At 39.6% G+C, this 14,279-nt stretch overlaps 1 protein-coding gene across 1 annotated transcript in view; it reads right to left on the bottom strand.

The window, feature by feature from the left end:
• LOC126470711 (heat shock 70 kDa protein 14-like) overlaps positions 1–12,728 on the bottom strand; it is a 190,352-nt gene extending 177,624 nt beyond the window's left edge. The window contains exons 1-3 of the mRNA XM_050098712.1: positions 12,538–12,728; positions 12,296–12,376; positions 11,916–12,150 (exon numbers count right to left, since the gene is read on the bottom strand). Of these exons, the coding sequence (XP_049954669.1) occupies positions 11,916–12,150; positions 12,296–12,376; positions 12,538–12,597 (376 nt within the window). The 5' untranslated portion in view covers positions 12,598–12,728. The remainder of the gene's footprint in view (positions 1–11,915; positions 12,151–12,295; positions 12,377–12,537) is intronic.
• Positions 12,729–14,279: the final 1,551 nt, after the last annotated feature.

Raw genomic sequence — 14,279 nt, 5'->3', positions numbered from 1 at the left:
ACCTCGAAGGCCGCTGAGGGCCTGGCTTCGAGCGAGCTCTGCCGCCGCTATCAGTAGGCGGACAGTCATCGTCCATTGGTTCTATAGGTTCATCGGCCATCTTGTTAAGATGGCCGGGAGGGGGAGCTTTCTCTGCAGGTGAACAGCCAGATGTTCGGCTACCAGCGGTGCGGCCAAGCAAAAGGGATGACGGCCTGGGGCGGCATCGGCTGGGTGGTGCAGGAGAAGAAATGTGCCGTGGCGGAGAAGGAGAACTGTGCTTCCTATGAGCCTTCTTGGAAGGTCGTTTAGTTGAAGTACTGGTCGATGGCTTGGAGTTCGAGGTACGTAGGAAGTCTGCACGGGACGGTTCCTTCTTGAAGGCCCATGCATCTGACTTCTGGGTCTTCGTCTTGGCAGAAGCTGATGAAGGTGCTTGTGTCCGAGGGGTGACGGGAGGAAGAGGAGACATCGACCGCGCGATCTTAGCACTGGCCGAACGGACGACCGTGGTGCTGAAGGTCAGATCGCATGCCTGTGTCGCCACCTCCCTGGTAGTCTGAGGACAGGCAAGGACAGTACTGTATCTCCCCGCTGGGAGCAGCGTGGGCTTCCTACTAGCAAATAGCTTGCGAGCAGCCGAGGTGGACACTTTATCTTTGACCCGAATTTCTTGGATACAGCGTTCTTCCTTGTAGATGGGACAGTTGCGGGAGGACACTGCATGGTCACCATGACAGTTCACACAACGAGGAGACGGAGGTGGACAGTCACCCTCATGGACATCCCTGCCACAAGTGACACATTTAGTCGCATTGGAACAAGACTGGCGAGTGTGATTAAAATGCTGACACTGGTAGCAGCGCGTAGGTGTCAGGACATAGGGGCGAACAGAAATAACCTCGTAGCCCGCTTTGAATGTGCGACAGCAGCTGAACACTATCAAAGGTCAAGAAAAGTGTCCGGGTCGGTACAAGGTCATTGTTGACCTTTTTCATGACCCTACGGACAGCCGTCACGCCCTGCTCAGCGAGGAAAGACTGAATCTCCTCGTCAGTCAATCCGTCGAGTGATCTAGTATATACAACACCAAGAGACGAATTCAAAGTGCGGTGAGCCTCCACCCGGACAGGGAACGTGTACGGGAGTGTGGCCCGAAGCAGTTTTTGTGCCTGAAAGGCGCTCTCAGTTTCCAGTAACAAGGTACCATTACGCAACCTGGTACAACACTTGACCGATCCGGCTATGGCATCTACGCCCTTCTGGATAACGAAAGGGTTGACAGAGGAAAAATTCTTTCCGTCCTCAGATCGAGAAACTACCACGAATTGTGGGGCAGGCGGTAGTACTTTTGCACTGGTGGCTGGTCAAGTTTCCGTTTGTGGGCAGAAGTCGAGAGAGAAGAAGAAGAGAAATCCATTGCGGAGGAATCCCCCATGATTGCCAGCATCTCCGATGGCACGCTCCTTCCTTGTGGGGACCCTATCAGAGGGCACTCCCGCCTTAAGTGAATATTTACACCTCAGGTCACACCTCCCGAGAAACAGACGGAGGGACCAATCGGCATGGTCAGAAGGTATCAGCTCAGGCAATCACCCCTCCCTGGGCCTGGCCTTTACCAGGGGGTACGTGCGTGCCTTACTTGTCTACCCAGGGCGGGGAATTACGCGTTACCCCGTCACCAGCTACGCGTGCGAACGCGTGGGTCGGCCTTCAGGCGCGCACAGGGAGGAAGGAAGAAGAGGAAAAAGAAGAGAGAGAGGGAGAGAGAGGACAGACTGTCTCAAACCCTGAGACGGAGACCGAAGAAGGCAAGGAGAAGAAGGCAAGGAGAAGAAGGCAAGGAGAAGAAGGCAAGGGAAAGAGTAAGGAAGACAGTGAGATGGAGAAGAACAAAGAAAGGAACCAACAATGGAAGGAAGAAACGAGAAGAAGTGAAAAACCAAAATGACCACAAATATAGGTCGTGGAACCATCCGTCTCAGGACACAGGCGCTAACTACCCCCTTGAAGGGGAGGGACTCCTTTTAGTAGCCTCTTACGACAGGCAGGAATACCTCGGACCTATTCTAACCCCCGGACCCGCAGGGGGGCATACACCAAGTTGTGTGCATTGATAGCGAGAAGTCAAATTTGGTTTATGTTAGGCCTGGAGTGCTACAAGGATCGGTGTTCAGCCCTTTATTGTTTTTATTACTAATCCGTGTTTATTTATAAATTCTCACATGACAACATCAGCAACATTGACTGGATATGCCAGTTGCTATTATAGCCGACCAACAGGCTACAACAGGGAAGCTGACAAGCTCTCACACTAACACACAAAGAAACCGCCAACACCGCCCTACACTGTTAATCCAATATACAACCTATCAAGACACTAAATGATGATGAACCTAACTGTTACTGGTATGCTGACACTGACCGAGAAGCTGCAGCCGCCGAGAAACACCACTGCACAACATCAAAGGCATCTGCCTGCAAGATACCCACTAGAATCAAAATCTAGCCTTGCGTGACCTGTTGCAGACAGCAAGAAAACTGCTACTGCTCGTAAAATCTGACCCAACTATCACACAGGTTTCTTTCCCTTGGCTCTTGCCTTGGCACTTTTTTCCCTTTTGCCCTTCAAATCGCTACCTTTCGATCAACTTTCGACTCAATCTATCCCCAGATGAGCGGATATGATTGGTTAATCATAACCAGACATATGCAAACATCGCAGTACCTACAAGGCCAACACAAAACATCTTTGCATATTGGTTAGTTTTCACTGAGTGAGGCCTCGCAGGATGTGGGTACTGCGATGTTTTCTTACTAAATGAAAGTAAAACACACGTACGTAATTTTAGCCTCTAAGAGATTCCTAACCATCATGAATTAAAAACTACTAAACTTTTAGGTGTTCTTACTGACAATAAATTGGCCTGGAATCCACATATTAAAAATATATTTTCTAGACTTTTCAAGAGTTATTTATTTAACTACAAATTTATATCTAAAAACACAGATGATGTGACTTACCGAACGAAAGTGCTGGCAGGTCGATAGACACACAAACAAACACAAACATACACATGAAATTCAAGCTTTCGCAGCAAACTGTTGCCTCATCAGGAAAGAGGGAAGGAGAGGGAAAGACGAAAGGATGTGGCTTTTAAGGGAGAGGGTAAGGAGTCATTCCAATCCTGGGAGCGGAAAGACTTACCTTATGGGGAAGAAATGGGTATACACTTGCGCACACACACACACATATCCATCTGCACATACACAGACATGTCTGCTGTGTCTGTGTATGTGCAGATGGATGTGTGCGTGTGTGTGTGCGCGCGGGCGCGAGTGTATACCCCTTTTTTCCCCCTAAGGTAAGTCTTTCCGCTCCCGGGATTTGAATGACTCCTTACCCTCTCCCTTAAAACCTACATCCTTTCGTCTTTCCATCTCCTTCCCTCTTTCCTGATGAGGCAACAGTTCGTTGTGAAAGCTTTAATTTCATGTGTATGTTTGTGTGTCTATCGACCTGCCAGCACTTTCATTTGGAAAGTCACATCATCTGTGTTTTTAGATATATTTTTCCCACGTGGAATGTTTCCCTCTATTATATTCATAACCACAAATTTAAAAAGATATGTTCCAAATAACTATGCAAGATCACAAAATTTTGCTTTCTTCCAATGTATCATATCATACGGAATTTTTTCATGGGGTAGCAGTTGTTAAGCAAATGACATTTTATTGTTGCAGAAGAAAGTAATAAGAATAATGACAGATTCTGATAAAACAGAACATTGTAAACTTCTGTTCATTGAACTGGAACGTCTGACAACAGTAAACTTATTCATCTATAATGTTTTATTCTATGTTAGAAACAACATTTCTAATTTCACACTGAGAACTGATGTACATAGTTTTGACACTAGAAACAGCACACATGTAGACATACCATACCACACATCATCTAAATCACATAACTCCTACCTAGCCTTTGGATTAAGGATGTTTAATAGGCCAAGGGTAGATTTTACAGAATTGCCTATAAATATTTTTAAAGCTAAATTGTATAAGCGGGTCGACGGAAGCGTTCGATCCCACCCGTCGGCTTTGACTCTTGACGTAAGGCTGTTGTGGTGTGTGATGTCACCACGGCGCGGAGTATAGTTTGTGAGAATGGCGTGTTTGTAGGTGTTGTTTTGATGTGATCGGTGGTGGTCTCCAGTGGTGTATTTGTATGTTAGGTGATGTTTTTGGTTTAGTGTGTGTGTGTGGCGTGTTTATAGGTGGCGTATTGTTGCGGTCGGTGGTTCTCTCTGTTGGTGTGTTTATGCGTAGCGTGTTATGTGGCATATGGGGTTCACTTGTGTGGTAGCATTGCATGTGTGTAGTATCAGTGGTGACTGTGCCTTCAGTGGAATATATTTCAATGAATTAATGATTTTGGTCTTGTTATGTTGACGTTACTGTAGTTTCTTTTCTGTTCATGTGTAAATTTTGGTAAATTTCTTTGCTTATGTCTTTGGTAGGTATGGATATGACTGACAAGGTCAACAGTTTTTGGTTGTCTGCGATGCTGGGGGACAATGCGTTGTCTCTAATAGAATTTCTTCAGCAATGCGGGCTGTTGGCTGAAGTCGTGAAGTGTTCAGTGTGTCGTGAAGCAATGAGACTTACTAAAGTTTTGGCGTCTCTGACCAGGGATGGCTATATGTGGATGTGTCGTAAAGGTAACAGGTCAAGGGAAGTGTGTGATTGCAATTTTGATTTCCTAGAGTGTGTGTGTGTGTGTGTGTTTTTGTGTGGTAAGATTAGGTGTGGTGGTGGTGAAATTTCTGAGATTTATAGTGTGGTAGCAGTTGTTTCTGTCGACCAAGGGAAGTGATCGATTCCAGTGGATTTTGTGTGTAGTGGAAGTTGTGGGGTCTTGTCATTTTAGTGTTTTTTGTCGTTTGGGTTAGTGGCGTGTGTTTATATTTAATTGTCCCCACCCAAAAACCCCCAATTTCCTACACTTGTCCCATTAGTTTGACTAAGTGTTTCGTGGAAGGTGTGTGTGTGTGTTTTTCGATGTATTTTCATGTTTGTTATGTTTACGTAATGAAGTCATAGGCGCCATATTGGAGTCATAGTGGATGGTCGTTTCCGCCATACTTGTGACGTCATGGGTCAAAGCAGACGGGTGGAATCAGACGCTTCTGTATAAGCTACTAGTAAACAACCTCTTTACCCAGTTGACAAATGTATTGGAAATGAAAATGCTGCTCTCTAACATATAATTTCTAGTTTTACCTATTTCATGTAAACTAAATTACATTGATATAGTAGTTCATATAGAAATGTACGCTTATGACTGTCTATTGCTGTAAGAGCTGAATGATAATAAATTATTATTATCATTATTGTTACTATTATTATTGTTATTATTTCTTTCTTTCTTTTCTCAGACGTTATGTCTGGTCAAAAATGGAAAGTGACGCGGACCTTCATCAAGCGTGGCTTCCTTTTAACTGTGTGGTATATGTTATATTGCATTTAGGAACTTTCGGGTAATTGAACATGTATCAATAATTATGGATTTCTGTAGTTGTATATACAAGTCTGGATGTAGCTGTATTGCATTGATGTACTGGTGGATATTGTGTGGTATGACTCCTGTAGTTGATAGTATAATTGGTATAATGTCAACTTTATCCTGGTGCCACATGTCCTTGACTTCCTCAGCCAGTTGGATGTATTTTTCAATTTTTTCTCCGGTTTTCTTTTGTATATTTGTTGTATTGGGTATGGATATTTCAATTAGTTGTGTTAATTTCTTCTTTTAGTGGTGAGTATGATGTCAGGTTTGTTATGTGTTGTTTTGTCTGTTATAATGGTTCTGTTCCAGTATAATTTGTACTCATCATTCTCCAGTACATTTTGTGGTGCATACTTGTATGTGGGAACATGTTGTTTTATAAGTTTATGTTGTAAGGCAAGCTGTTGATGTATTATTTTTGCTACATTGTCATGTCTTCTGGGGTATTCTGTATTTGCTAGTATTTTACATCCGCTTGTGATGTGATCTACTGTTTCTATTTGTTGTTTGCAAAGTCTGCATTTATTTGTTGTGGTATTGGGATCTTTAATAATATGCTTGCTGTAATATCTGGTGTTTATTGTTTGATCCTGTATTGCAATCATGAATCCTTCCGTCTCACTGTATATATTGGCTTTTCTTAGCCTTGTGTTGGATGTGTCTTGATAGATGTGTGGCTGCGTTAGATGATACGGGTGCTTGCCATGTAGTATTTTCTTTTTCCAATTTACTTTCTTCGTATCTGTTGATGTTATGTGATCTAAAGGGTTGTAGAAGTGGTTATGAAATTGCAGTGATGTAGCCGATGTATTTATACGAGTGATCGCTTTGTGTATTTTGCTAGTTTCTGCTCGTTCTAGAAAGAATTTTCTTAAATTGTCTACCTGTCCATAATGTAGGTTTTTTATATCGATAAATCCCCTTCCTCCTTCCTTTCTGATTAATGTGAATCTTTCAGTTGCTGAATGTATGTGATGTATTCTATATTTGTGGCATTGTGATCGTGTAAGTGTATTGAGTGCTTCTAGGTCTGTGTTACTCCATTTCACTACTCCAAATGAGTAGGTAAATATTGGTATAGCATAAGTATTTATAGCTTTTGTCTTGTTTCTTGCTGTCAATTCTGTTTTCAGTATTTTTGTTAGTCTTTGTCTATATTGTTCTTTTAGTTCTTCTTTAATATTTGTATTATCTATTCCTATTTTTGTCTGTATCCTAGATATTTATAGGCATCTGTTTTTTCCATCACTTCTATGCAGTTGCTGTGGTTATCCAATATGTAATCTTCTTGTTTAGTGTGTTTTCCCTTGACAATGCTATTTTTCTTACATTTGTCTGTTCCAAAAGCCATATTTATATCATTGCTGAATACTTCTGTTATCTTTAGTAATTGGTTGAGTTGTTGATTTGTTGCTGCCAGTAGTTTTAGATCATCCATGTATAGCAAATGTGTGATTTTGTGTGGGTATGTTCCAGTAATATTGCATCCATAATTTGTATTATTTAGCAAGGCAGAACCAGAAAGGACTTAATGAGTCTCCTTGGTATATTCCACACTTAATCTGTATTGGCTGTGATGTGATATTATTTGAATTTGTTTGGATATTAAGTGTGGTTTTCCAATTTTTCATTACTATGATTAGGAACTGTATCAATTTAGGATCTACTTTGTATATTTCCAATATTTGTAGTAACCATGACTGGGGTACACTATCAGAGGCTTTTTGGTAATCAATGTATGCGGAGTGTAGCGACCTTTACCTTTGTTTAGTTTTAGCTTGATATGTCACCTCTGCATCTATTATCAGTTGCTCTTTACATCCTCGTGCTCCTTTGCAACAGCCTTTTTGTTCTTCATTTATAATTTTGTTCTGTGTTGTATGTGTCATTAATTTCTGTGTAATGACTGAAATTAATATTTTGTATATTGTTGGTAGGCATGTTATGGGGCGATATTTACCTGGGTTTGCTGTGTCTGCTTCATCTTTAGGTTTCAGATAAGTTATTCCATGTGCAAGTGTATCAGGGAATGTGTATGGGTCTGCAATATAACTGTTAAATAATTTAGTTAGATGTGAATGTGTTGAGGTGAACTTCTTTAGCCAGAAATTTGCTATTTTATCTTTTCCAGGGGCTTTCCAATTGTGAGTAGAATTAATTGCTTGGGTGACTTCATGTTGCAAAATTATCACTTCAGGCATTTGTGGTATCATCTTGTATGTGTCTGTTTCTGCTTGTATCCACCGTGCATGCCTGTTATGTTGTACCAGGTTTGACCATATGTTGCTCCAGAAGTGTTCCATGTCTGTTATGTTTGGTGGATTGTCTGTTTTAATGTGTGTGTTATCTATTGTCTGGTAAAATTTCTTTTGGTTTGTGTTGAATGTTTGGTTCTGTTTTCTACTATTTTCACTTTTTTTGTATCTCCTAAGTCGTTTGGCCAATGCTTGTAATTTCTGCTTCTTTTCATCTAATTTCTCTATCGCTTCTTGTTGTGAGATTTTACCTAACCTTTTTCGCTTTTTTTCTGACATTTCATTTCTTATAAATTGTGTTAGCTGTCCGATGTCTTTTCTCAGTTTTTCTATTCTGATCTGTAGCCTGTGTTGCCATGCTGGTTTTGTGGGTTTCTTCTGTGTGTTGGTTGGTTCTGATCTCTGCCTAGTGTGTATATTTAGTGTAGTGAGTGCTCCTATATAAACCAGTAGTTGTAACTCTTCCATAGTTGTGTTTTCATTTATTTTGTTGTGTATGATTGTGTTGATAGTTTTTATTGTTGTTTCGACTTGTGGGTTATTTGGTGGTCTATGCAAGAATGGTCTAATGTCTGTATTTGTATTCTATATATGTCAGCTGAATTTTTTCTTCTATATCTAACATGTGTGTCACTTCGTGTTCTATTTGTGCTTGTTCTGGTGGCTGTCTTAAGATTTAGTTTTCCTCTGATTGTTTAATTGATGCGTGTTGTCCTTTGTTTGTTTGCTCTGGGATGTTTGAGTCCATTACTGTATTTTCTTCTTCTTCTGATTGCACATTATTTTGTTCCAGTATTTGTTGTACTTGTTGTTTGATGTTTTCTAATTCTGACTGGGGTATCCTGTTATTTTTTATTATTACACCGATCTGATCAGCTAGTCGTTGTTCTGTTAAAAATTTTAATTCTGGGCATCTGATTATAAATGTTGTGTATACTTGTGATCTGTATCCAGTTGTGTTGGTTCCTAGGTTTGTTGCCTGGTAATAACAGAGCATGAGGTGTCGATTAACTTCATCTGACCATCTCATCCTCTGTTTTTGTTTTCCTTCTAGGGTGGTTGCAGGAAGCATATCCTGCAAAACACCTCTATTTGGATTTGAATCATTTTCCAGTTGGCTAGCAGTGTCATTACCATTGTGGGCGGGCATAGGGTTCAAGCGTCATCCCCGACCATGACGGCGCTTGTCCGAGGCTTCTTTAGTTCTGTCCTGAACCAACTAATCACACTAAAAGGGGGGTTAGCCCTATTAGTGGTTATTCCTTTTTCTTCACCTTTTACGACTGGCAGAACATACCGGAGGCCTATTCTTTTCCCGGGCCTCCACGGGATTTTTTATTATTATTTCACTGTTAGTTGTCTTTTCAGTGTAAAGAATTACAATAGATAACTTTAGTGCACAAATGAGGTGATATATTTTTATTCTGTTACTGTAAATTAAAAACAAACTTCAGTGAAAAGTAAGAAAAGCAGCAAGCAATAATGAGAGACGTTAAGAACTTTGAATATATACCAGTATATGCTGATATAAAACCTCCACAAAGAAAAATTTCATAAAAAAAATAAAAAAATCAAATACAAAGATGGAAACTGCATTTTTAAAACACACATACCTTGCATATAACTGTTTTCCTTGATATCTTGATGCAAAAATGAAATGAGTTCACTTAAAGGTGAGAGATATGATTTTTCTCCAAAGCACTTATTGTCATGTTTATAAAACTGTGCACCATGTCTTTGTAATGATAGGACATCTGCCTTAGACGTCACAATGGCAAAGGGTAGCCAAACAGCATCATTCCAACTGGACCATGAAAGGAATTGTGAATCTGTAGGGGGCATATAGTTAATCTCAACATCTTTAAATTCACGTGATTGGTGGAAAATGTGTCTTGTGTACCAGATTTTGTAGAATTTGAAAGCCACATTCTGCTCAACTTGCAATCGTTCCCAAAAAGCATTTTCACGAGTTTCCATAGCAACAGTGCTCCCATTTGCATTCATTGGAAGTCTCTTCATTAGAAAGGTGATAGTAGCAATGACTAGAAATGCTTGTTTCAATTGGGTTTCTGAAACTGTCACTGTGCTGTACTTGTATTGCAAGAAACCTTCATGCAATTTTATGTGAATCTTCTTGTTATGAACCATGGTGGAAGGAGTCTTTAATTCCTTGCACAAAGTCTTGAAATATTATCATTTTCGTAAGATATCACTACTTCTTCTCTGACAATTCCAGGTAACATCTTTTGACCACTCCTGCATTCTGGAGCAGCAATTAAACCATGACTCTCTTTAATTGTTCTTTCTCCAAGTCCGATGTGCTCTAGGACACCAACAGTAGAAGTTACTCTGACAATACTCAATAAAGGTGGAGCAGATAATAAAAACTTGAAACTGTCCATTACGAGCTGAATTCTACATTTCTGAGTTAGGAGCTCCTTATATCGGAAAATTGGCTGCATTGTTCACAGGGCACTCCAGACAATACAGGGTGCTAATATGCTCTGCTTCTTCACAGATCAAGTAACATTAAGGTTTCTCAGAACACAGGTACAGTATAGCAATGACATTTCCAGTAATATGATTGCACCACACATTACTACTCACTGCAATTAACACCTTTATAATAAAGAGACTTCCAACATATAAAAAAGGAGCAGTGTCGCAATGGGAGCTCATGAAATGGTTTGCAGAAAAGGTTGCAAGTCAGGCAGAACGTGGCTTTCAAATACAACAAAATCTGGCACACAGGACCCATTTCCCAGGCATCACATGAGTTTAAAGATGTTGAGATTAACTGCATGCCTACTGCTGATTTACAATTCCCTTCATGGCTAGCTTGGAATGATGCTGTTTGGGTCCCCTTATCCAATGCTGCTACATGTCAGGCAGATTCCCATCATTACAAAGACACAGTGAGGAGTTGTATAAACATGACAACAAGTGCTTCGGAAAAAAATAATATCTCTCACATTTAAGTGAACTCATTTTGCTTCTGCATCAAGATGTTGAGGAAAACAGTTATATGCAAAGTGGAAGGGTTTTAAAGTTAGTTTCCTTCTTTATATTTGAATTTGTTTATCAAAATGTTCTTTGTAAAATTTTTATATCTGTACATATAAGTACATATTTAAAGTTATTACTGTGTCTCATTACTGCTTACACCATTTCTTATGTTTCATTTAACTTGTCTTTTTAAGTTGCAGTGACAGAATATGGATGTATCACCTCATTTGTGCACCCACATTGTCCCTTAATTCTTTACACAGGAAAGACACTTAACAGAGAAATACAACATACACACTGAGAAAAATGATTCATAACTGTTTTCAGCTCTAAATTGTTTACAGTTCTGACCTACAGGTCAATTTTTCAAGGAATACACGTTTTTATTATTAATGCCCTGTATTCTTTGCAGATAAGATTGCTGACAGATATATAAACATTTCAGCAAAAAATCATATTGTGATTCAATTGTCTATGTACCCCACAGGACTTTGAAATTTGTCAAATTTGCCCTTTTTTGTGATGGAGTCATCTTTAAGTGAAGGTGAGAACTACTAATTTCAATGCCAAAAGCTTGTCATTGTTATTTATACTTAATGCTAGCACTAAAGAGTTATAGTGCGTACGATGAAGTCTGCATTTTTTCCCTCTGTGAAGTTATAATTTGTAAAAAATCACACATGTAAAGCACATCACGGAGAAAGAGCAATTCTCAACGTTATTCATAAAAAACAGAGATGTATCCGACTTTTTATGCAATATATCAACTTAATGACTCACACAGTACATGACTAAAATACTTGATGTCTGTAGGTCACCTCATTACTGAATAGCAAGTGTCTGAGAATACGGAAACCAGTTCCTGACTAATGACTGGGTACCCACCCATGAATCTTCAAACCTGAATTTATCAAAAATGGTAAGAGTTAGAACAGTGCTATTTGGCAGTTTTACTACTGAGACATGTGGACATCCATGTTCCAAATATGACTAAATTCTGAAATAGCCACATTTTCACCCCCTGTGAGATTACACGGAATGAACCATACTAGCTACTCGTAGGAATATGAGATCAGGGCGATACGCATAAAAACATTTCTACATACCAAACAGCTTTCTGTAAATGCACGTCATGGCTCCTTCTGGGGTATACACAGCAATCTTGTCTTCATCTCGGATTTCATATTTCACGCCTCCTTCAGTCACTATTTTACATTTCACTGACTTGATATGATGCTCAAGTTCGTCGTCAGGAATACTGTCATTTAAGAGTTTCTTATTGCGAACGATTGTACATGTGGCATTTCTAACAAGAGCTGCCTTCGCTGGGAGTCCAACAGTCTGAAACACATTCGATCTCTTAAATTTTGATCACGAAGCGGAATTACGGAACAGTGGTAAACCAACTAAATTAAGAAGTAACAGGCAATTTCAGCTTAGAGGGCACTATTCAAATAAACTGCTGCTTAGTACAAAATTTCCTTACCTCTTCACCGTCTACAAACGCGACTATTGCAGGCATTATTCTGTTGCCACTGTCGTCGGCTATAATATCAACTTTCCCATCCTGAGAAACAAAACGTAAAATAATGTCAAAGTTACATTGATATGATCTTATTAGAACGTTTCTCACGAATACATTCGAGCTAGAAGAATAATCGTTCATGACTTCACTTCTGGCACATTAGAAGTTCTCAGTGAACAACAAATATGAAAAACATTACCAACCTTACAATACGCCAAGCAGGCCGAAGAATTCCCCACGTGAATGCCAAAAACACCAGCCATTTTGCTAGTCTTCGACGACAACAAACCGTACACGATGCGCAAACAACACACTACTGCCGCCAAAATACAAATATTCACGCGTCTTTGTTTTCCTCTGCATAGCGTTCAAAGAAGTATTCTGCTGTCAAAGACGTAATCAAGGATGTTAGAAGGGGAGATATGTCAGTCATAAAAATAAGAAATACGAAAATATTCAGTAATTAGCACGAATTTCATTTTTCCAGATGCCACTAGCGAAATAGCGCATTATTAAAGAAATAAAAATATCAATACTGAATTGTTAATTGAAAACATTTTCATAATAAACAAAAATGAAATTGTGATCCATATTATCTTTCGCGTTTCATGGTGTTTTTTCTGTGTAGCTTAAAAATCTGATATTTGTTAATTGCAATGAGCGCAATTTTCCATCAACTCGTTTAGTATAATTAATTGTGTAAAGGAACGTCTGTCGGTAATAACGCGGATAAGTCAAGGCTGTGCATAAATGAGCCAAAATCGTTTTGCCTATTTATTTGTTATCATCTCACCAAAATTAGAGAACAAAAGAGTGGGATCATGTAGAAATGTGTAATGAAATAAGTCGGATATTTCCATATATGACAGACTTAATTAGTATTTGCATTTGTAATGGGTGAATTTTTCCCTGTGAACTGTTGTGATACCTGCGTATTACGAACGCGAGATCATTTTACTTTGCGTTCGTCTTTAGTATCCGAAAGATTTCCAGCTCCTGCTGGGTGATAAATTAGTGTTGTAGAAGCTGTTTAAAATCGTAGCAAACACCGCAGTACCTTGATCTCTGTTGTTAAACACTATTTGTATGTAATTTCGTCAGTGTCATTCCAACCCATCTTATCGTGCTTTAATAATTGAGACATGGATGTAAGAACATACTAGCAGTGCGGGACTGCATGAAACAAATACTGCACTGTATGACCATAACGAATGTTCCTGATGCGTTGCTACATTCTCTTTCCACCTTTAAAACTCTGCAGCAAAAGTTAAAAGTGTGTGAATCACATACACAGAAAGCTTATGTGGCACTGGCAACAATAAAATAATTTGGCTTCTACAGAACTTCAGCCTAAATTTGTATTGTCTCATGCATACGTATCTTTCACCTAGACAATGGTACCATATTCTTTAAGGTCTTCCTTTTTTTTCTAGTTGTGTTACAAAAAATGCCGCAACACTCCGGTCACAATTTTCAGTTTTTACGTTTTCTCGCAAGGAGTCAATTTCTTCCTAGGCTATTCGCCTAAATAATTCACTGAAAATACTTCACAACCCACGTTATCGCACTAACTACAGAAACTCAAAACTACTTTAGCACGATGACAACCCAAACTCAAATGAACACAATGTTACCCGTTAAACTGAGCACGTCTATTTTTACCAGCAGAGGGCACCAGCAAATATAACAACATGGAGCCTAGAAACACAACCAACTCAAAAACTCCACATCGTCGTGACGTCACACACCACAATACCATTACGTCACGGGTCAAAGCAGACGGGTGGAATCGGACGCTTCCGTTGATCCAGCCAGAAGGCATAAACAAAACAAAAAAAAAACTTCTTTAGGTTGGCCATTGCCACTGCTTGTTTTGTCATTGCGCATTCAAGAACGTAATTATGAAATTAATTTCACTGACGAAAGTGCCAATGATAATGTGTGA

Source organism: Schistocerca serialis, chromosome 3, assembly GCF_023864345.2.
Source record: "Schistocerca serialis cubense isolate TAMUIC-IGC-003099 chromosome 3, iqSchSeri2.2, whole genome shotgun sequence".
Taxonomy (NCBI): domain Eukaryota; kingdom Metazoa; phylum Arthropoda; class Insecta; order Orthoptera; family Acrididae; genus Schistocerca; species Schistocerca serialis.
The sequence above is the reverse complement of the archived record's forward strand: the minus strand, read 5'-3'. Positions and strand labels throughout refer to the sequence as shown.